This window comes from Malaya genurostris, chromosome 3 (genome assembly GCF_030247185.1).
Source record: "Malaya genurostris strain Urasoe2022 chromosome 3, Malgen_1.1, whole genome shotgun sequence".
In the NCBI taxonomy this organism is placed as follows: Eukaryota; Metazoa; Arthropoda; class Insecta; order Diptera; family Culicidae; genus Malaya; species Malaya genurostris.
Genome location: NC_080572.1, coordinates 215,867,228 through 215,891,549, shown reverse-complemented (window position 1 = coordinate 215,891,549; position 24,322 = coordinate 215,867,228). Strand labels below are relative to the sequence as shown.

The 24,322-nt window shown below is 36.8% G+C and overlaps 1 protein-coding gene across 4 annotated transcripts in view; it reads left to right on the top strand.

Moving 5' to 3' along the window:
- The window catches only part of LOC131435706 (transient receptor potential cation channel subfamily A member 1), a 48,423-nt gene extending 24,693 nt beyond the window's left edge, over positions 1-23,730 (top strand). For 2 of the 4 annotated variants that reach the window (XM_058603858.1, XM_058603861.1), the window contains exons 3-15: positions 464-711; positions 6,668-6,863; positions 6,928-7,224; positions 7,341-8,150; positions 8,204-8,518; positions 10,035-10,142; positions 17,472-17,669; positions 17,755-18,162; positions 20,503-20,619; positions 21,889-22,051; positions 22,139-22,417; positions 22,481-22,611; positions 22,694-23,730. In XM_058603858.1, the coding sequence (XP_058459841.1) occupies positions 464-711; positions 6,668-6,863; positions 6,928-7,224; positions 7,341-8,150; positions 8,204-8,518; positions 10,035-10,142; positions 17,472-17,669; positions 17,755-18,162; positions 20,503-20,619; positions 21,889-22,051; positions 22,139-22,417; positions 22,481-22,611; positions 22,694-22,855 (3,432 nt within the window). In that variant the 3' untranslated portion in view covers positions 22,856-23,730. Of the gene's footprint in view, positions 1-463; positions 712-6,667; positions 6,864-6,927; positions 7,225-7,340; positions 8,151-8,203; positions 8,519-8,600; positions 8,712-10,034; positions 10,143-17,471; positions 17,670-17,754; positions 18,163-20,502; positions 20,620-21,888; positions 22,052-22,138; positions 22,418-22,480; positions 22,612-22,693 lie in introns of all 4 variants that reach the window. The other 2 variants (XM_058603857.1, XM_058603860.1) reach the window with 1 other exon arrangement.
- The last annotated feature ends 592 nt before the right edge of the window (positions 23,731-24,322 follow it).

The following is a 24,322-nucleotide window of genomic DNA, read 5'->3' as shown; positions in this document are numbered from 1 at the left end:
CAGTTTCCGAATAGCTCGGGGATACGACGTAGGGTGTTGGACACATTTTCTATGTGTTCCTATTTTATCGTTGTAAACTAATCAGTGCAAATTATGTTACCTACATAAAAACATATCCAATAATTAGGAAACAACGTAAAAACTTTACTTAATCACAACCTTGCGAAAGTTTCTATACTCCTTGCGCGTGTAATCAACTTAAAGTTTTTAGCAGAACATTGAAAATATCCTGCATTATATTACTAAATTAGATCATTCATCACCTGATATTATAATTTCCCACTTTCAATATTACGACTGCGTAAATAAATAATTTCATTATGCAGATCGTACTAGCTGACAATGGGAGAGTTAATTAATCGACTCAAACAACGGCGCAATTCATACATGTATTACTGTGACAACCCAAACTAACTACACAATTCGCACTTCGTGTGTTTGTTTTTTTCCTCACCCCACACAGGCGGCCGAATCTGGAAACTTGGACGAATTTATAAGACTATACGAAGGCGACAACGGAAGACTGGTGGTAAAAGATAGCAAAGGTCGCACGGCGGCACATCAGGCTGCCGCCAGAAATCGCATCAACATCCTTAGTTTCATTCACGGTCATGGAGGCGACTTGAATGCACAAGATATTTTCGGCAATACCCCGCTTCATGTAGCTGTCGAGAATGACTCACTGGACGCGTTGGAGTTTTTACTGAAAATGTAAGTTGACAGTTTACGTTATTTTACATGAGAATACCTTCATGGGCTCGCATTCGAATTCGATAGCCGTAAAATGAGAATAATCGTGAATTTCAATAACATTTAACTTTGTGGCGTTTCGTGACAAAATTTTTGGGTTGTGCACTACTTTTGTGGTATTTTATCAGATGTAGCAATTCATTGTAAGTGAAAACTAACGATTGAGGAATGGATATTCGCTTGTGGTTTTCAATACAACGAATTAACGATAAACTTTTGGGTGGAATTTTTTTTATTAAACTTTTTTCGTATCATAAATATAATAGAAGAATTCGGTTCGCTTCTTCGAACCATCCTGTCAATAACTACATCAATAAAACCGCTTCGACGTTGCACTGCTGCCTCTCCTGAAGGTGTACATACTAGTTCTCAAAGAACCAAACGTGCCAGAGAGAACAACAAATATCGGAGCTGAACTGAGTGATTCTTTTTCTTCTGGAATCTGTGCAGTAACTCATGTGCGCAGAAAAGACACTAACACAGCGACAAGATATACTTGAAATTTTAAATCGGATGTATATGAGATCTGTGTAAATACACGCAATTTCGGCGAATAAATAGAGAATCTAAAAAATAATTCAATGTGGAAGGGGATGCAGTGATTTTCTTCAATTTAACCAGATGCACATGAGGGTGACAACGAGATCCAATACAAAAAAAATCTTTTATTTAAAAACTCAGCTAAATCGGCCACGTAAAGCTTGTACGCAAATAGGCCTGAATAAAATATCTTTTAAATAAAAAAACAAAAAAAGGAGATATTCACGATCAAAAACTTATCACTTTCTCAGAGGGTAAATTTTGAAAAGGTGCCCCATAGTAAAGTAAGTCGTATTCACGACAAAATTCTTATGAAATTGAAAATTTTCACTAATCGCACTGTAATATCGGAACCGGAAGTAGGATCTGAATCAACTTTCGGGGACTTTTTAAAGAATTTCAAGACCTTTCATTTGCATTTAGTTTTGTGAAAATTCGTTAAAAAAATTTCGAGATAATGCAATGCGCATTTTTTTCATAAATTTACACATATTTCCTTGTAATTCCGGAACCGAAAGTCGGATCCAAATGAAATTCATGAAAATTATATGAAGCCATAAGACCTTTCATTTGAATCTAAGTTACCATCTCTGAGAAACTATTGTTATCCATTTAAGCAGTTCCGGAACCGGAAGTCGGATCGTTATAAAATTTAATAGTAGTCTATGGGTCCATATGATCCTACATTTGAAACTGAGTTTGTAAAAATCAGGTCAGCCATCTCTGAGAAAATTGAGTGACATTATTTGTCATATACACACACAGACATTTTGTGAACTCGACGAGTTCAATGGAATATGACACTTGACCCTCCGTGTCTCGGTTGTAAAGGCGGTTTTCACAGCGATTGCATAACCTTTCTATATGAGAAAGACAAAAACGGAAATTGATTAGGAGTATATTCGTGACCTTTATTTTTATTGTTTGCCACCGGATATCATTCACATCAAAAACTAAAGACTGTCCCAGAAAGTATGGACGTACTTCGATTTCGCTGTAAATAATTCACAAGTGTTAGATATTCAAAGTTTATTCGATATACTGATAATATTAGACTTCAACAACAGAATATTATTCTCAACATTTGCTACTTAGCCATTGTAGACTAGCTGGCGCACCTTCTTGCGAACGTTTCTCATTAAATTCCGTACAGACTTCTTGGCGACAAGTTTTGACACTTTTTTCCAATCTTTTTCAAACTGTTGAATGGTTTCGGCTGCCGAGACATGTTTCCTAAGATGTGCCTTCGTTAATGCCCAAAATTCCTCAACTGGTCGAAGTTGTGGGCAATTTGGTGGATTTATGTCTTTTGGGACAAAAGTGACATTTTTGGTAGTATACCATTCTACCGTTGATTTAGAGTAGTTGTAATAAGCAAGATCTGGCCAGAAGACAACAGGATCCTTGTGGCTTCGAATCATGGGTAGAAGTCGTGTTTGTAAACATTCCTTGATGTATATTTCGCTGTTCATTGAAGCAGTGGTGATGAATGGTTTCGAAATCTTACCGCAGCTACAAATTGCTTGCCAGATCATAGCTTTCTTACCAAATTTTTCAATTTCAATCGATGTCTCGGACTGGTTTAACACTTGCCCGCCTCGCACCGTATAATATTGTGGTCCCGGCAAGGATATGTAATCGAATTTCACGTAGGCTTCGTCGTCCATGATTATGCAGTCCAAATTTCCAGCAAGAATCGTATTGTACAGATTTCGAACCCTCGGCCTGATCGATGCTTCTTGTTTCGGACTACCTTTATGGTTGTTTCTGCTTCTTATAGGTTCGAAGATTCAAACGTTATTTAGCACGAAGAACATTCGACTTCGAAATGCCCACTTTTTTGGCCACATCCCGAACTGAAACATCCTTCTTTTGCTCGAACGCCTTCAGTATACGTTTATCCAACTGAGGGTTAGCAGGACCTTTTTTCGACCCAGTTTCGGTTTATCCTCAAAGGTGTTATCCTCACCGAACTTCCTGATTGCATTTCGCACGGCTTCTTCACTTACTCCTTCCATTTTTGCTATCTTTCTCAGTGACAGTCCGCGTTCTGTGCACCATTTGTACACAATTTTTCGACGTTGTTCTGCTGAAAGTCCACGCATTTCGAAACAAAGTAATGTAAACGAATAAACAACTGCACAAGTGGTTAGAGAAAAGTGTAAAAAACAGGACGCACCCATAAAAATTGACAGATTCTGAACCATAGCGAAATGGCAGCGGTTTTTGGTTGCGTCCATACTTTCTGGGACAGTCTTAACAAAAAAGAAAAACAATCTCCAAAAGAAAACATCACGACTAAAAACAATTATTTCTAGTGTTTCTCAACACCTTGTGGGTTTATATAAAACAAAGCCTTTGTGGGTTTATTAAAAAAGTAGGTAGTTTTTTATTTCACTCATCTTATTACGATATACCGAAATCTTCTTCCTACATCCAATTTATAACAACGTTTTTGTTCGATACTTTAGCAAACACGTGGCACTTCAATGCCAAATAAAAAGTGTTTCGCAAGTAGCATTATCTTTACGTCCACTTAGCGGTTCAAGTTGAACTGTTCAAGGTGGCACTAAACAGTTCAATTTGAACTGCTCTGCACTGACGAGTCTAAGACGAAACGTAAAGAAATAGCAATTTCTATCATTTAGGGTTTAGCCAAATTTTTGTTCTAGGGCACATAACCGTTTTGATTTTTTTACGTTTCGCATTTGACTCATCAGTGCAGAGCAGTTCAAATTGAACTGCTGAATGCTAAACTAGGCAGTTCAATTTGAACCGCTAAGCAGACGTAAAGTTTCTGCAATTCGCAGAACACTTATATTTTGCAACGGAGTGTAATGTCTACTGGAGTGCCGAACGAAAACGTGCCCTAGTACAAAATTTCCCTAACCCCTAAATGACCTAACCAACATCGGTCAAAAAACACGTTTTCGTTCGGCACATCAGTAAAGACATTGCACTCCGTTTCACAATAAGTGTTCTGCAAATACGTCTACTTAGCGGTTCAAATTGAACTGCCGAGTTTAGCATTCAGCAGTTTAATTTGAACTGCTCTGCACTGATGAGTCAAAGGCGAAACGTAAAAAATATTAAAAACGGTTATGTGCCCTAGCACAAAAATTTGGCTGAACCCTAAATGATATAAATTGTTATTTTATTACGTTTCGTCTTAGACTCGTCAGTGCAGAGCAGTTCAAATGGAACTGTTTAGTGTCACCAGTTCAACTTCACTGATGAGTCAAAGGCTAAACGTAAAAAATATTTGAATCAATTGATATGTTTTCCAGTCTCACGAGCAATGACAACGTGGCGCTTAGATGACAAGTGTATCGCCGAGTTTCAATAAAAGCTACTGTTCGAAATCTCGGCAAACGTTTTTGGATTTGCTGATTTCAGTATAATTGTTGTTTACTGACAAACTCAGCATAACATTATGCCAAACTACGGCAAAACAAGCACTTCATTGAGATATCAGAATATTACTATATTCGAGTTTCGGAAAAGAGTATGTGGATTACTGAACAATTAGTAAAATGTCGTGTTGTCGATCCAATTTGGCATTTCAATATGCCAAGCACGAGAATCTGTTTTAAGTGTGTAGGCTGCACACAAAAAAAAATTAATTTTACAGGTGACTTGATCCCACAAACGATATAATTCATAAACACCTAATTTTGTCAAATGACGGAGAATTTCATTAGTAATGATGTAATGTTAGATTTGCATAAATTTTACTTGTTTCGACTGTAACAGATCGGCTGAAAAGTTCGTATCGTTTCTATGAGAGGGCGCCACGAGAATTAAATCCATACCATTTTCAGTTAGTACCAACCTTCAAAAGATACGTATATAAATTTGACAACTGTCTGATTATTAGTTTGTGAGATATTGAGTGAAGCTACTTTTGTTATTGTGAAAAAAATATGAAAAAAAAAGAATTTCGTGTGTTGATGAAACACTACTTTTTGATGAAAAAAAGTGCCGCCGATACCAAAAAATGGCTTGAGTATTATCCAGACTCTGCACCGGGCGAAGCAACAATTCGTAAGTGGTTTGCAAAATTTCGTACTGGTCATATGAGCACCGAAGACGATGAACGCAGTGGACGTCCAAAAGAGGCTGTTACTGATGAAAACGTGAAAAAAATCCACAAAATTATTTTCAATGACCGTAAAGTGAAGTTGATCGAGATATCTGACACCCTAAAGATATCAAAGGAACGTGTTGGACATATTATTCACGAATATTTGGATATGAGAAAGCTTTGTGCAAAATGGGTGCAGCGTGAGCTCACAATCGATCAAAAACAACAACGAATTGATGATTCTGAGCAGCGTTTGAAGCTGTTATATCGAAATAAAACCGATTTTTTTCGTCGATATATAACAATGGACGAAACATGGCTCCATCACTTCACTCCGGAGTCCAATCGACAGTCAGCTGAGTGGACTGCACGCGATGAGCCGAACCCAAAGCGTGGAAAGACTCAACAATCGGCCGGTAAGGTTATGGCGTCTGTATTTTGGGATTCGCATGGTATAATTTTCATCGACTACCTTGAAAAGGGAAAACCCATCAACAGTGACTATTATATAGCGTTATTAGAGCGTTTGAAGGACGAAATTTAAAAAAACGGCCTCATTTGAAGAAGAAAAAAGTTTTGTTTCATCAAGACAATGCACCGTGTCACAAGTCGATGAAAACCATGCTGAAATTGAACGAATTGGGCTTCGAATTGCTCCCTCATCCACCGTATTCTCCAGATTTGGCCCCCAGTGACTTTTTTCCTGTTCTCAGACCTCAAGAGAATGCTCGCTGGTAAAAAATTTAGAAGCAATGAAGAGGTAATCGCTGAAACTGAGGCAAAGGACAAATCGTACTATAAAAATGGTATCGAAAAGTTGGAAGATCGCTATAATCGCTGTATCGCCTCTGATGGCAATTATGTTGAATAATAAAAACGAATTTTGGCAAAAAAATGTGTGTTTCTATTAAACGATACGAACTTTTCAGCCGAACTGTTAATTTGGTCCGGAGAAAGATAATAAGTATTATGATGGTAAATACCTAAACATACCCTTTAGCACTAAATACTCAAAATGGTAATGTAATCTATTTTACATTTCAGAATGGAAAATCAGAGAATTAATATTAGATTTCATGGACAAATTTGTTGGGAAAAAGCATTCAGATAGATTGATATTCATGGCAAAGAGTAAAATATTTGTATATATTTTCTAGTCAGTATAACTTCTAATATCAAATCGCACCAGTATTGCCCACCCATGTATGTCCATCCTAGCAAATCAAAGTTACATATAATATCACATCACAGTTCGCTTGTTATAACGTTTTCAAAATTTTCATTCCTCAACAGACCGGTCGCCACAAATGTTTTGAACGAGAAAAAACTGGCTCCCGTACATCTGGCTACCGAGCTGAACAAAGTCAAAGGATTGCTTGTGATGGGAAAATATCGGAACACCATCGATATTCAGCAGGGCGGGGAGCACGGTCGCACTGCGCTACACCTTGCCGCCATTTACGACAACGAGGAGTGTGCACGAATATTGGTACTAACGCAATTTACGTCTGATGTGGTATAATTTAATTCGACTGGAAATTTTCATGTCACAGATTTCTGACTTCGGTGCGTGTCCACGAAGACCGTGCAACAACGGGTACTATCCGATTCATGAGGCAGCGAAAAATGCTAGCTCCAAAACAATGGAGGTATTTTTCCAATGGGGAGAATCGAAGGGTTGTACCCGGGAGGAAATGATTTCCTTCTACGACTCGGAAGGCAATGTACCACTTCATTCAGCAGTTCATGGAGGAGACATCAAAGCAGTCGAACTATGTCTGAAGTCCGGAGCCAAAATATCCACCCAGCAGCATGATCTCTCTACGCCAGTTCACTTGGCGGCGGCACAGGTATAGTGTTGTAATAAATAAAATTGAGGATTGTTTTACGCCGCAAGGTTTTGTGTAAATTGAATATTCAAATGTCAATAAACAATATTTTTTTCTTACTTTGGTGAGTGGTTTAGGGTGCTATTGAAATCGTGAAACTTATGTTTGTGATGCAACCACAAGAGAAAAAAATTAGTATGCATTGTACTGATATTCAAAAGATGACCCCATTGCATTGTGCAGCCATGTTCGATCATCCGGAGATTGTGGATTACCTTGTTCACGAGGGAGCAGATATCAACGCCTTGGACAAAGAAAATCGTTCTCCGTTACTGCTATCAGCTTCCAGAGGTGGTTGGCGTACGGTTATGGTGCTCATTCGTTTGGGTGCCGACATATCGCTGAAGGATATAAATTCACGAAATGTACTCCATCTCGTGATCATAAACGGTGGCCGACTGGATGACTTCGCCAAGGAAGTGAGCTGCACTCAACCTGAGACCCATTTGCTAGAGCTGTTGAATGAAAAAGATAAAACTGGTTGTTCTCCACTGCATTACGCCAGCCGCGAAGGTCACATTCGTTCACTAGAAAATCTAATCCGACTTGGCGCTTGCATTAATTTGAAAAACAATAACAATGAAAGTCCGCTACATTTTGCAGCCCGATATGGACGCTATAATACAGTCCGACAGCTATTAGATTCCGAAAAAGGATCTTTTATCATTAATGAAAGCGACGGCGAAGGGTTAACTCCACTACACATCGCGTCAAAAGAAGGCCATACAAGAGTTGTCCAGCTTCTGTTAAATAGAGGAGCGCTTCTTCACAGGGACCACAATGGACGAAATCCGTTGCATTTGGCTGCAATGTCCGGTTATACACAAACCGTAGAGTTATTGCATTCAGTGCACTCTCATCTGCTGGATCAAGTGGATAAAGATGGAGTAAGTCGATTTATTACTGACAATGTTCCCAAACTAACAACGTGCTATTCCAGAATACTGCCTTGCATCTAGCCTCCATGGAAAACAAACCGAACGCTGTGATTCTTCTATTGAGTCTAGGTTGTAAATTGCTCCACAACTCTATGGATATGAATGCAATAGATTACGCAATTTACTACAAGTATCCAGAGGCAGCCTTAGCAATGGCTACGCACGAGGAACGTTCCGCCGAAATTATGGCACTCAAGTCTGACAAACACCCCTGCGTAACTTTAGCACTAATTGCCTCGATGCCTCAGGTTTTCGAAGCTGTCCAGGACAATTGCATCACGAAGGCGAACTGCAAGAAGGATTCAAAAAGCTTTTACGTAAGTCCTTTTGTCTGCAATACCGTTGTAATTCAGTTCTCTTGGCAACAACAAAAAAAAAATAACGCGTCAACATGTTTAGATAAAATATTCTTTTAGCTGTCTGCAATGTCCGGTGCTTTACGCTCAGATGGACTCTCGAACGGGAGAGGCGGTTGAGATTTCGAAACCAATACCCCTACCAGCACTCAACGTAAGAGTGGTTTAAGGAATGCTGCATGACTTTATGAATTTTCCAACCTATCAAGTCTCGATGTATCATCAGTTCCCGTTTTTTTTTAAATTGAATGAGTTGTGTTTATTTTCCTTAGCCGTATTTTTCCTCAATAGTGAACATTCGCAGTTCGACAATTTTCTTCCAACGAAATCTTACGAAATCGAGCTTTGTTCGATATGCTACAATGTTTCAAAACTGTTCGCTGGATCTATGAAGGGTATTACGATCAACTTCAAATTGTTGCATTTTTTTCATCGTGCTTCAAAAAATCCTGCACTCCATTCATTTTTACGAATGTGTGTAGTATCATGTTTAACATTTGCTCTTCAGTTGTCAAAATTTAGCTCACGAAAATTCAAGACGAAGTTGTCGGACCTGGCCGAATTATTTATCACCAACACAATAAAGAGTTCGTAGAAGGTTTGTCGACAGTCGGGAAGTTTGAATCGGGGTGAAATCGTATACCGGAGGTACAGTTAGGTGGAGACTGTCGACTTACAAGATGGTAGTAACACCAATTCGGGACAGTAAGCATAACAAATTGCAAATGACAGTTTCTCTTGGTTTACTTTCTCTTTCGATTATTACGTTTCTATAGGCAATTCCTCTTTCTCACTCTTTACATAGAATAACAACTGGCACTTTCGATCTGTAGTTGTTGTGAATACTGGAATATGCCATAATAATTGAAAGAGAAAGTAAACAAAAAGAAACGATCATTTGCACTTGGAACCTTGGAAGCAGTAGATGAGTTTTAATTGTGTGGTACAGACTGCAGATGTAGATGAGTTTTAATTGTGTGGTACAGACTTTAAATGAAATAGAGATTTTCTGATACAAAAAGCTGGCAAAGTTCAGTAAGATTTATCTGACAAACCTGATCTGACTGTTGCCATACATCGCGATCAGCACCAACAATCATAAAATTTTATATGCATAGGTGTCTGAAAAAATGTCCTGAAGCATTACAATTGTTTCGTTCTGATTTGATTTCTAATCAAATTCCTGTCCGAATTACACACATTCTCGTCTGACAAATTTCTGATCGTAACACCCTTTGTTACATATATTGATATAATTCAAAATTTTTATTAACCACATTATGATTCAAAGTTGAAGTATCTACACATTAAAAATATCATGAAAACAGTTTTATTTATCACAAAATAACTACTGTAGCAAAAGCTACCTGAATAGAATCACCAGCGTAGCTCCGTTGAAAAGAATTAAATGTTCCCAGCTTTTTATTGTTTATTATTTTCATTTAATTTCCGGTTCAACGCATTTGGCACATGGCAGATCAAATATTCCTTTCATGTTCACCAAAAATCCCAGGAAGAGGTGGCCAAAATGCGAAAAAAACTCAACGATCCGAAATGGCGCCCGCAACCTTTGTGTGTGGTGAATGTGAGTGAACGGCGTTGCTCGTTTGTGTCTTGTGTGTGTGTTCATCGTGCAAACATAAATATATGCTTCTATTTTATGTTCTTCTAGTTTCCTACATTAGTGAGCTAAGTGATAACCATCAACATGAAAGGGGTTGTTAATCTACAATATGATTTGCATAATATTTCATTAATCATTCCCAATTCAGATATAAAGATAAATGTCACGCACTTTACCTAACCATCTATCAAACTAGTAAATTTGTGTTGTGTTTATCGCCTATATCAAGCTAAGTTCAAACAAATGCAAACTAGGAAAACTTATTTTAAGCAACAAATCAGTGTAGTGACGGTGCATATTTCTCATATATGTGTTTTTGTTCATTATGAAATCTTAAAACTACCAGCTTCTTAATTCACCTCTCCCTCTCTGAGAAAAGTGAGTAAGTAATTTGAAATTGGAATCTTAACTTTAATCAAGGTGGGTTTTCAAGGAGTATCAATAAACCGGAAATTGCTATCTTGGATTTTGGAACGACTCTAATCATTGTTTTCCGGCACTTATTGATCAAATCCGTTCCGAAAATACCCATATTTTAGTAGTTTTCATGGAATATAAGTAGGTTCGTAAAAAATATTTACGTTATTTGAGATTTAGTTCTTAAAAAGTGTTACGTAAAAAGAGGCAACGTAAAAAAAGTGTTCGTAAATTGAGGTTTGGATGTATTTTAAAACCTCTCAGGAAATAAATAAACATACATTAGCTATGTTTCAGCAATGTTGATTAATTCAATCTCCACTCCTAGGATAAATTCCCACACCTTGGTCTTATCATATTAGTTTCGCACTTTCTCTCTTAGCTACAGCGACCCAGCACTGATTTTCAGCTTCAGAGGAAAATCAGGGTACACAAAGAAACTACTTTCGTAACCACTTTATATCATGTAATAGGTTTTACACGAATAGCAACGTTTGCACTTTAAAAAAATGACATTTTTCGGATGGTGCTTAAAATTGCTTTTGATAAATTTTCCATGGAAGATAATTAATTAAGGTTACTTGCAAAAAAATCTACACCATTGCGAGCGGCACTTCGGAAGTTAACTGGAACAATCGCCATGGCGGACGAAAACATGCGTGTAGGCATGTTTGTGAGTTCTTTCTTCGTTTTATTCATCAATTCCTCCTCAGTTATCGCGACAAAATTGTTGGAGTTGATCTTATATTTAAGGTTGGCCCAGAATTTCTCGATTGGATGCAACTGGAGGACGTTGGGCGTATTCGCCGACTTAGTACCACATCGATTTTTTATTCAGACGCTCCATCTCCTCCAAAGATCGCTTCGAGTAGTGGACCGACGCCAGATCCGGCTAGAACACCGAGTCTTCGTCCTTATGGTATTTCCTAATGAACACCACAACTTCTGGCAGGCATTTCGTACTATAAATTTTCCCGTTCACGGCCAGTTCGGAGCGAAAGCAGAACGACTTTCACATCCCCTTCTCGCTGATTGTCAGTCACAGCAGCACCTTCTTGGGGAACTTGGTGTGTGAAATGAACTTCACCTCGGAACTTCCTTTCCTTCGTGGGGGATATAAAATACGAAGTGCCCAGCCAGTCGTTGCCATTCAGGGTGAAACTCGGTCTCGTTGTCCATCACTATCGCCACATCGCGATTCGCGGGGAAAATTGGATTGACCAGGGTCATCGGCCGTACGGAACCGGACTTTCTTCGATGCTTCGGTTGTTCTGTGACAGTGCCAGTTTCGACACGACGGGGTGCCATTCTTTGAACGCGCACACTTCTGTACGGAGTTGCTGCCCTGGGGTGGCATTATGTATCTCGATTCGACTGAAATTTTATCGAATCGACCACGTTTCGTATTATGGTTCTCGATTCGAAGTCGATCATCGAGCTTCGTTCGACTTCACTCGAAGAAGTATTAGATTATCGAGAAGTTTTGGCATTATGGAACCAAAACAATCTAGCTCGTAAACGACTCAACTCGATAAGAAATGGTCGAAAGCCTTATTACTATCGACTATGAGTTTTCGAATACGTTTCTTTTTTATTTAGTATTGATAATCTTTATTTTCATGCATTGTTTTGTATATCGTTATATATATTTTGTGTGTTTGGCATATTATGTACAAGTCGAACTGTTTAGAAAGCATATTAATTGAAAGCTGCGTGGTGTTTACTTAAAATAACAAAAGTAAGTCGAAACTAATCTATGCCCAGTAACTGTAGTTTGTAATAATATCCTGTGGAATGAAAACGTCGCTCAAACGGATTGTAGGAAAAAGCTTATTCGCTCGATAACAATGAGCAAATAATGTTTTTACCCATATATCTAACTCAAGTAAATTGAAAAATTTGTCCAAACACCTTGAAAGTATTTAGAATATTCCAAAAGCATCACAATCTCGTGCTATTAGCGTGTATTTGACTCTTCAATAGTACCTAAATAGATTATGAAGACTACAAAGAATGGGTTGCTCCTGGTATATTAGCTAAAGCAATATCTCCTAATAAATATGATAAAATACTACAAAGAAAGCAGCAAAACCTAAAAACCTTTGAATAAAACTACACATATGGATGACGTAAATTGTGTTAGACTTGAAACAATACATGAAAAATACAGATTTTTTTTAATTATAATTTCAAAAGTTCATCGATAAATTGTGTACAAGAACACGATTGAAAAAATTCTTTACGTTTTCAAATGGAGTGGAAACGAATCTGCTTCTTGATTTAAATTTCAGAAATGTGTTCATGTTAATTTCGTGCGGCAACTTAAAACCGCAGTATTACAAACAGTTGAATTCTTTTCAGTACTTGAACTGAATAAATGTAATCGAAAATACTCGAACAATAATTCAGTTTAATTTTTTTCATGATTGCAATGTATATGGTATGTTATGACCAGAGATGCCAGATATTTTCATAGAAAAACTGTATTGATTCATATAAAATATCTGTATTTATCTGTATTCGCTAATAAAATGAAATTTCTACAATACAATTATGTTAAAAGGTGTTTTTCCAATAGATTATGGCTATAGAGTGGTAGATTAAATTTCATATCTTATATTATATTCATCGACGAAATTTTATAGTTTTTTCCTATCAACAACAATTGAATTATGGTGCTATATACTTGTCTAATTTGAAAATGTTCACTTCATAAGTTGAGATGGATTTCCAAAACCCAATATGCAACGTCGAGTCAGGAAATACAACTGTCAGTCTGGCAATAATGTTTCATGACTAACTAACTTTTAAGTTCAATTTAGTTACAAATTTTAATATAAATGGATTTCAGTGTGCTTCATTAAATATCTGCACAAAAAATATATATTTTAAAAAGTGATTTGTACGTTGATTTCTAAACGTTTATCTCGTCATTGCAATCAAATACTAATAGATAGCTCAAATACTAATAGATGGTTTAATTTTTTCCATAATACTTTTGGGGAAATCTGTATAAATCTGTATTAAATTTAAGAAATCTGTAAGAAATTTGTACTTTATATTAAATCTGTATGCGCATGTAAAAATCTGTATAATACAGATAAATCTGTATAAATGGCATCTCTGGTTATGACAGTTCGAGCAGCGTCAGTCGAAATCTTGTACCACATTGTTAGGATCTCGATCACGAGGTCGAAAGCGATACGTAATGCCTCAGTTCAGTCGAATCGACTTCAAAAATAATCGTTTCGAGCAACTCGATTCGAGATGCATAATGTCAGCCCTGTTTTTGCCATCACGATTAGAGTTCGACTAATAGAGCTGTCAAATTTTGTCCGCTGACTCATGGGTTACTATGATTAATGCTGCATGGATAGTTTCGTCAGTGCGGGTGAAGATAAACCCATGGAAAATCGACAATTTTTGTTTTTTTTTTAATGCAAACGTTATTAACAAGAATAGTAAAATATTTACTGTCTTGGATGGAAATTTATCATACACATAACAATTTTTAAAAAGAGAATTTGCGTTGTCTCCGTTTTTACCTTACTTATAAATAAAGGTTACGCGATCCCTGTAAAAACAGAGGCATATACCATTCGACTCAACCCGTCGATATCTCAAAATGTTTTTGTGAAGATAATAAAAAATTGCTCTTTTTCTTTTTTAACGACTAAGTTTAGTAGTCAATTTTTCTTTTTTCTTTTTGCGATATTCTCCTAACCAGAGATCATTTTTTTTGTAGAAACAGACAATGAAAATTATAGAATGATAGTACTCAAGGGAGAGCAAGGATGGGAAAATATAGAACGGAAAAGTGAGACGTGACAGAGGGTCATTTAAGCAAGCAGAAATCTTCTAGTAACTTAACTTTTACCTTCTACCAGAGGAGTTGGGCTTAGGCATCTGAACAATGCGAATCACCCAAGTCTCTGGTATGTCGGAAAGTAGTGATAAAGGTCTTTTACCATTTACTATCCGAACCGGCCTCTGGTAGAAGGTAAAAGTTAAGTTACTAGAAGATTTCTGCTTGCTTAAATGACCCTCTGTCACGTCTCACTTTTCCGTTCTATATTTTCACATCCTTGCTCTCCCTTGAGTACTATCATTCTATAATTTTCATTGTCTGTTTCTACAAAAAAATGATCTCTGGTTAGGAGAATATCGCAAAAAGAAAAAAAATAAAAAATTGCGCTTGATTTTCTTGGAGATGGGACTTTCACAATCTCAGATTCAAACTAAAGTTGTATAACACACGGAAAGATCGAAATCAGCATTTTGGCGAAAAAATTAGTTAGTTATTTTTCGAGACAACTAAAAAAATCTTACTTTTGCTAATTTAGATTTTCTAATTCCTATTCCCTTAATAATACTAAAACATTTGTTGAAATGGGTATTTTTTTAGTTGAATTCACCAATTAAACGTGCTGTCATTTCTTACACTTTCCACTAAGAGTGTATGTCGTTTTTACAAATCGGCTTAGAAATTTATATATGGATATATATTAACACATGCTAAAACATCTAAACAATTTGCAAGCAGTTTCAATAAGACTGTCTTTTTTAGCTTTTTAATGGATTGTTTTGCTCTGACACTTCTCATGAGTTTTTGGCTAATAAACTTGTTAATAAAACCCATTTCATTTTTGTTTCCTTTGTGCTGTCCTTCAGTAATGATGGTGATAGATAAATAGAAAAAAAATTTCTGATTTTAATAACAAAATTAGTTGTCAATGAGAATTTCGCGTTGGGTTGAAATATTGCTGGTTTGTGTCCAGTATATTCGCCAACTAAACACATTCTCTAAAAATAAGAATTTTTTTCAGCAAAGTAAATTCTCAATTTTAACTAATTTTATAGTTATTTTGGAAATTTTGTTGTTAAAATCAACTAATTCAAAAACAGTAATACGAATTAGGCGCTGTGCTAATTTCGGTCGTTCTATGCACTATTGACTTCCGTTCCGAATTTACAGAGTGATATGTGCCAAAAATTGAAATATACGCACTGAAGTCGAGTTTTTGCAGATGATGATTCAAATTAAAGATCTGAAGATCAGATATAATTCTATTGCATCATATTTCAAACTCTGCTGGACCCGACGGTATCCCGGCAGTTATTTTGAAGCGATGCTCTAGTGGTATTATTGTACCTCTATGTCTTCTGTTCCGACTGTCACTCATGACTGGAGTATTTCCTGATATTTGGAAATCTGCTTATATGTTTCCTGTGTACAAAAAGGAGACAAGAAGAGCATCGACAATTACTGTTCTTCTTGTCTTCTTTTTGTATATAGGAGCCACATCGACTGGAGCCTATTTTTAATCACTGCAAGCAGAACATCGTTGAAACTTAACACGGGTTCATGCCGAAACGCTCAACGGCCACTAACCTACTAACTTTCACGACGTTTATAACGGATGCTATGTCTAAAGGTCATCAAACGGACGTTGTCTACATGGATCTCTCTGCTGCTTTTGATAAAATTAATCACGCTATCACAATTGCCAAATGAAAATGTTTCCAAGGAGTTTTTTGCTTTTTCTGGTATTCCACAAGCAGCATATTTCGTACATGGTGGCAAAGGCTTCTCGTTGTCTAGGATTTGTCATGAGAACCGCTAAGCACTTCACAGATATATACTGTTTGAAATCTCTCTACTGATCGCTTGTACGGTCAACACTCGAATATTGTTCGTCAGTATGGAACCCTCACTTCATAATGGAACTTTAAGACTTGAATCAATACAGCGCAGATTCGCTCGTTTCGCTATTCGTCGTTTGCCCTGGAATAACCCTCACCAGCTGCCTAGTTATGAAAGCCGTGGGATGCTTATCGAACTCGATACTCTGCAAGTACGTCGAGATCTGTTCCGTGCAATGCTAATTGCCGACAGCGTGATGGGTAAGTCGATACCTTTCACGCAGCCCGCCTGAGTTCGATTCCCAACCCCGCACATAGGGTCAGAAAGTTTTTCTGGTCCGAAGAGGCGAATGACCTTAAGGTTAAAACCTCTATAATCAAAACAAAAAAATAATAATTGCCGACATTTTGACGATCAATATTGATTGCCCTGCATTACTTAATCAAATCAACATCAATGTTCGTTCTAGAGTTCTTCGCAACAACAACCTCCTCAAGGTGCCGTTATTGGATTGCAGCGAACCTTCAATGGCGTATCTATGGGATTCGATTTCCATTTTCCTTGTAGCAGAATAAAAGCGATTTTTTTGAATATTCTTAGAAATAATCATTAGAACTTTAGTTTGTCTGTTGATTAAAATATATATTAATAAATAAATAAATAAATAAATATTTGGATATGAATACCAGAATCATAGGCTGAGAGGCGGAAAATTTGAATTTCAAAAATGGCATCATCATCATCGCTTTTACTGGCTTTTTAGTTCTGTAGCTGAATATCAACCGCGATCTTGCAGATTGATTGTAAAAGAAGTTTTTGCAACTGTCCAAACTTTCGGGGCATCCGTAGACTTTACCAAACACAAGCAAGTTTTGAGTAGCTACTAACAAACTCTTAAATGATCGACATTTTATTCTTTTACTGAACTATCATCAATATTTGCACTGAATTCGCGTTAGCTTGATATAGGTCATATTATATTAATACATTTCACAGTACTTCTGCACGATATGGAAAGAATCTTGATTGTGATCACTAAAGCGTACATGTTAAAGCATTTTTATTTTGACGCCATATGAATAGATTGAAAAAAGTATACTTCAATATTGCTCAATTTTAAATGTTCTCATTACGTTACGATTAGATTGTGTTAATGTCAACTGTAAATCATCGAATAATATACCCTATAACAGTGATTGAAGAACATCTTTTTTTTGTATACCCGAAAGGCAATGGTCGCCCATGGACGTGTCGAATTGTTGGCCCACCCACTAAGCCAGAAATATTTGCAAATGAAGTGGAACTCGTATGGCAAATATTTCCATCTTGCCAACCTTTTGTTCTATAGTGTGTTCCTCTTCTTTGTGACGCTTTTCACTTCCCAGCTTATGCGGAACGGATCGCCACCATCCCACATTCCAAGTAACGTAAGTAGCCGCTTTTTTTGTCAACCATTTTCCTCGCTTGGTATTGAGTCTCGAATTTCAGTTCAAGATCTTACTCTAATCACAGGAAACGACATCCCACGAAGCCGTTAGTGATGAACATGTCCTGCCAGTGCCAGTAGCATTGATGTCTAGAACGAGACCGTTTCAATACATTACCTACCACAATTCCACCCAACCTACGATAGAGGAGGTCATGACAATTACAACAACTACGCTGGTTTCCGGAGTTGGTATTATTGTTTACATCGTTTGCAATGCATTGCGCGAAATGCTACAGGCATATCAGCAGAAGTGGCACTACCTTATCGAGCCGATTAACTTAATCTCGTGGATTCTATACTTTTCCGCACTCATCATGGTGTGGCCGATGTTCAACGATGGTCGATGCTACAGTGGAAACTTCTCTGCTGCTTCGGTAACGGTATTTCTGTCCTGGTTTAATCTTCTGCTTTTCCTGCAACGATTCGATCAGGTAAGTGTTGAACGACTGTATTAAGCGTTCGGTTGAGTAACATAGCAAGTAGTTTTAAACTTTGAATCACATTTTGTTGAATTAAAACTTCATAATTTCGTAGTCACTGTAAACAGTTTTACCAACCAGAACCAGTTATCAGATAGACATTCTTCAATTTATACATTTTGTTTAATAAAATTCGAAGATTTCCATTTTGTTCAATTTGAAGTGAACTAAAAAATCCAAATTTGACAGTTTAGGATCCATCCATACAGGCACGGTAATACAGACTGCTCAGCCGATTTATAGTGTCGTATTCGCTTGACGCCAAACCTAACCCAGTTTCCACCCTAACTGCTGTCAAAATGTTCATTTGACGGCAGTTTCAAACCTAATTTTAACGTCATTGAACTGAAAATCGAGTCAGTTTTAAACCTGATTCTTATATCGGGTTTGCTCAAACCCCCGTTGCTAAGTGCAAACCCAACGCAGTTTCGTGAGAAGTGTTTGTTTGATGAAGGTACCCTGGGTCAGTTTCAGTTTTCTCAAACGAAAACGACATAAGTGTACAACATAATTTCATGGCACGCAAACTGATATCACTGAAAACTGAAACTGACCCAGGATAGTTTCCTCAAACAAACACTTTACGTGAAACTGTATTAGGTTTTACACGACGACGACACAAATGAACTCCCGATGAATCAAATTCATCTTTGACAGCTGTCGGTGGTTTGTTTAGCTTGCGACTGCAAAATAAAAATTGAAAAATGACAAAAAGTGCTTGTTAAAAACGTGCTCCACAATGAAAAGAGCTAAAACGCTTGCCCTGTATGCGTTTCCAGCATCAAGGAGCGATATTTGTATAAATCTGTTTAGTGTGAGGCGACTCGCAATTTTTAAAAACAAACGATGAACCTCCGATAAACTTTTAAACTGTAACGGCGGTTTTCAAAAAAAGTTCATTCTGTTCATTTTGTGAGGTTATGTCATGTTTGTATATAACCTAATTAGATTTTTTTATCGTGACATCCCAAATGAACCAGAATCCATCCTTTACAGTTCAGCGGTACTGTTTACAAATAAGATTAAACAAACTCGAGGAACACATCTCAAACAATCATCTTTACACTTCACAACTAGTCACTTTTATTTAATAAATCTCTGAAATAAACCGTTTCGAATCGTTAACAAATGTCTTGAAACTCTAGGCGATATGGACCGTGAACGTTCTCATCCGTTTGTCAACAGACAAACAAAATAGTCTGTTTACAAACAGTTCCGCTGAACTGTCAAAATGTGTTCTTCCGATTGAGATTAGCAGTGACGGTAAAAAACCTACTTATGGATTCGCACTTAGCAACAGGGGTGTGAACAAACCCGATTAAGAATCAGATTTGAAACTAACTCGATTTTCAGTTCAATGATGTTAAAACTAGGTTCGAGACTGCCGTCAAATAAACACTTTGACAGCAGTTGAGGTGGAAACCTCAATTTACGCGACTTTTTTACGCGTTTTATTTGAAATAACGCGATTTTTTATTTAATTTACGTGATGTCAATGTAAACAAAGGTTTTTGCATAATGAATATACAAAACAATCTAACATGCTTCAGGGAATTGAATATTGTGAAATGTACATTAATGAATTGTTCAGTTTCAAAGAATCTAACTAAGATCGTAGGCATCCGAAAAGTATCCGGAAAGTAAATATTTTATATAATAACTTGTATATGACAATTGAGTGCGGTATGTACTCGTAGTACTATTCACAGAAAATTGTCATACTGTGATAGGATCTGTAGAAGAACTTGCATATCCAAAACCCTTTTGGAAAAAGCCTTAAAGTCTACCAAAGTAACCGATGATCCATCCAAACACTACCTGAAGTTCAGGCCTTAAGATCTACCAGTGTAACAAAGTTCATTACGAGCTTATCGTTCTCGGTCCATATTCGTGATGCCACATGCGATCAATCCATATTAAGCCATCGGTCCATATTCGTGATGCCACAATTGTGATTGCTCTAGGCCATCCAAAAATTACCTGAAATTGTAGCTCTACGACTTTGAACATCATTGAAAAATTATACATAAGCTACTCTTGGACAACCGGGAATGTGCCGAAAAAAGATCCAAGCACACAAGTAAGCAGTATGTAGCCCTACGAGTATGAGCAGCATTAAAAAACTATACATAGACTGCTGCAGTGTAGTCCCTAAGGACAATACTCCAAGTAGTTGTTGGATCTTGGAACATCTCTGAAGCATTTACATAGTCTTATTTCATATAATTTTTAGGATCGTATTCATTTACACTCAAATAAAATCTGATGTTATTATTGGTTTCGTTTCTTTAGGTTGGCATTTACGTTGTCATGTTTTTGGAAATTCTGCAGACACTCATTAAAGTACTGACGGTGTTCTCTATTCTGATAATCGCCTTTGGACTCGCTTTCTACATATTGCTGTCAAAGGTAAGTTTAGGATGTACGAAAAGAATGTTATAAAAAACTAACAAAAAAAACATAATATTAAACAACTCGGTATCTCGGTTTCCGGAATTGATATATGTTAGTCCTCAACTAGTAAGATTAGAAACCACTTGAGTCCCTTAAACGATTGGATAATAATCAATCAAAGGAGAAGAGTGTCCGAAAATATTTCGATGCTGAATTTCCACTGCGCTTCAGTTCGATTCCGAAGTGATTCGTGCAAGACTTAATCATTATATTTTCTTTAATAAAAAATTCTCTACTGAATAAATTTGAAACTGAATCGCAACTGAGAAATAATGACTGCGATATTTTCGATGCACGTGGGGTAGTCAATATGAACAACAATATTGTTTTCCACATTCCAAATAGAGATTATAGCGACAAAAGGCTGTTTTAATTCCAGCTGATTGATTACGCTGCTTTATTTGAATGAACCACAATAAAACATGTCTCAAACACACAGCAGGCGTTGCGTTTTAATGACGCCTTTGAACTGGCGTAGCAAAAGCCTGCGCTCCTGTTACTTCTGCGTATGATGTTCAAGATAAATTGGCTACTAGTTTTCAATCAGCTGCATAGTATGGTTTGTGATTGATTTTTATCATCATTATAACTGTTATTAATTACAGCATTTGTTGCTATTATTGATGATATTACTCCACCACTACGGTATTGCCGAATAAATTCCGAATTCATCACCACTCTTGATCAACTTATCAACCATAGGCGCATTGAACATTTTCAGAAAGGTTAAGCTTTTGTTCATCGGCGAATTTATTCATCTTGAATTCTGCAAAGGGCTGAGATATAACGGCTATGCAAAATTATTCCTCAAAAATCTTCAATATATTAAATTTGCTAGTAAACTTTTCACAACTGATCTTTTGCCGTGTGAAATCAGTTTTTGTGAGAATTGCGTTTGCAAATAGTCTACACTGAACTTTTCTGCAGTGAGTTTTCTGATCGATGATTTTTTTTGTCGGGGAATCACTTGCGTAAAATTTGAGTAGTGATTTTAGAAATTTTGATTGTTCGCAACACTGGCTGTTAGATAAGGTAAATTTATAATGATTGGTCTCTATAGCATCTATATTAAGATGAGCTTCGTAAAGCTTGGAGGAACATGGATCGTGTGAAACGAATTTAAAATAAAAATTAACGTTTATTTCTTTAACTACTGATTAAGCCTTGCTCGCCACAGACTACAAAATTTTCCATCAAATAACTGCTTGTGTTAACTTTTCGCAGATAATCAACCCACAGGCGAACCATTTGTCTTTTTCTTCGATTCCGATGTCGCTAATGCGGACCTTTTCGATGATGCTGGGAGAAATCGATTTTCTTGGAACATATGTGCAGCCATTCTACAATTCGGAACTTCCATTTCCCATTGCTTCATACATGATACTCAGTAGGTCAACCATTTTGTTCATGTTCTCGCATCAACCTAACTTACTATGAACTATTTTTCATTGATTCGAAACCCCACTCGTGGTAGGTCTCTTCATGATACTGATGCCGATTTTGCTTATGAACCTGCTGATCGGTTTGGCGGTTGGAGACATCGAATCAGTTCGTCGGAATGCCCAGCTGAAGCGACTGGCTATGCAGGTTGTTCTACACACCGAACTGGAGAGAAAACTACCGCACATGTGGCTCGAAATGGTTGATAAGATGGAACTGATTGAGTATCCTAACGAAAAGAAATGCAAACTCGGATTCCTTGATTCGGTTCTACGTAAGTGGTTTTGCAATCCATTTACCGATGATTGCAAAGGTAGGAGAGTGAGCACATACAATCATTAAAATGTGATACTTATTTTGATTTATTTGTCATCAGGAGGTATTGATTTCGTACTAGATAGCCACGAGGACTACATTGTCACCGAGTTAGAAAAGCAGAAGAAAAAACTACGAGAGATGGGAAGTGCATTAGACGTTCAGCACCAATTACTGAGACTGATAGTACAGGTATATATAACGTGTCTACATCGAAAGATGGAGGTCACGAATAACGATCCGTTTATTGTTTTCTTCTTTCGTTTTTACATAGAAAATGGAAATTAAAACCGAGGCGGATGACATGGACGAAGGAGTGGCCACTCACGATCACAGAGGGCTAGCAGCCTTGGGAAATGCATCACGGTGGTCCTCACCGAAGATTCGAAAGAAGCTGCGCGCAGCCCTGAGTTTCAATAAATCTATTAGCAAGTAATTAATATCCGTCAATAATCAAACCTATTTGGGAATGTAACTGGATTTAAAATTTCAAGAAGTTTTGAAACTTAAACTGTCACTGAAAAAACTTGAAAAATAAACGCCACACAAACAGTTTACAACGAAATCATGACTACAATTTTCATACGCGCAATTGCAATTGACAAAGTTCTATGAAACTGTTAATCCATTGTATATAGCATATAATTCTAATTAATATTTTGTGTGAATTAATTACTTTTACTATACTACCATATAATACTACTAGGCATGGTGCAGTATATACCTCACCTGGAGCATTTACGTATTTTTGCACGTGGATATCAAATCGTGATGAAAGCGATAAATCACCCCTTTTGCGGGTTTTAACGAAACACCTAAATGAAAAAATCAATGTATGTTTTTACTAAAGTGTACTAAAACAAAATGCTACTGGGAGCAGACTTTATTGAGATACGAATATGAACAGTTCAGGTTTCAAAAAAAAATATCAGGGTTTCCATATTTAGAATTTTGAGCGATTCCAGTATATGCGATATAGCGCTTGAAATAGTATACGATTTAATGTTTAACTAGCAACAACTATTCCACTTAATTATTTATTAGCTTTTCATCTTACGCGTTGAAAAATGTGCAGAAAAAATGTATTATAATAAGCATTCTTTCTATTTTCTGTGAACATTTTGATTCAGATGCTGAAATAAATTTTAGAATTTGTCCATTAGTGATACTTACCGTACATATTAAAATATGTTTTGTAACTGAATGTGATAAACAAAAACTGTGTGTTATCAAGTAGACATTAAGAGTGTATTAAAAGTGTTGTGTTTATAACATTATTGTGGAAAATAATTGTTCAGAAAAAAACAATTAACTGTTTTGTGTAAAATAAAAAAAACTAGAACACGACCAACCCGTATCTTATTTGTTTATTTAAATAAATTAAAAGTATCCCAAAAATCTAGTTGGCCTCTGAAACCCTTTGGATATGGTAATGGCAAGTTAGCAACAGTATGAAAATAACTATAATGGGCCGTATGAATAAAACGTAGCATGCTTGAATTTCGGTAGTAAATGCTCCGTGTGGATCACTTTCCTGTCAAAACATGCTACAAACTGTAGTATTTACTACAAGTTTTCAGTAGGTAGCTCTAGAGGTTGCTACTCGTGTGTTTGCTGATAAAGTGAAGTACAGAAATTAAAAAAGTGGCATTTTTACAGATGTAAGTACGTTTCTTGCTTTGTGCATGCTTATGCCAGCTTTTCCGGCTCTGTGTCGGTATGCAGTAAATGCTTAAATTCGGAAGTAGCATTAACTACATGTTCGAACTTGTTTTTTATTCATACCAAACCGCGTTATACTCTGTGGACTTTGTTTTTGAGAAGATACTACAAACAACAGACTTCACTACATTTTATTCATACGGCCCAATGTCATCGGTAGTAAATTGGACTTTCTCTTCAT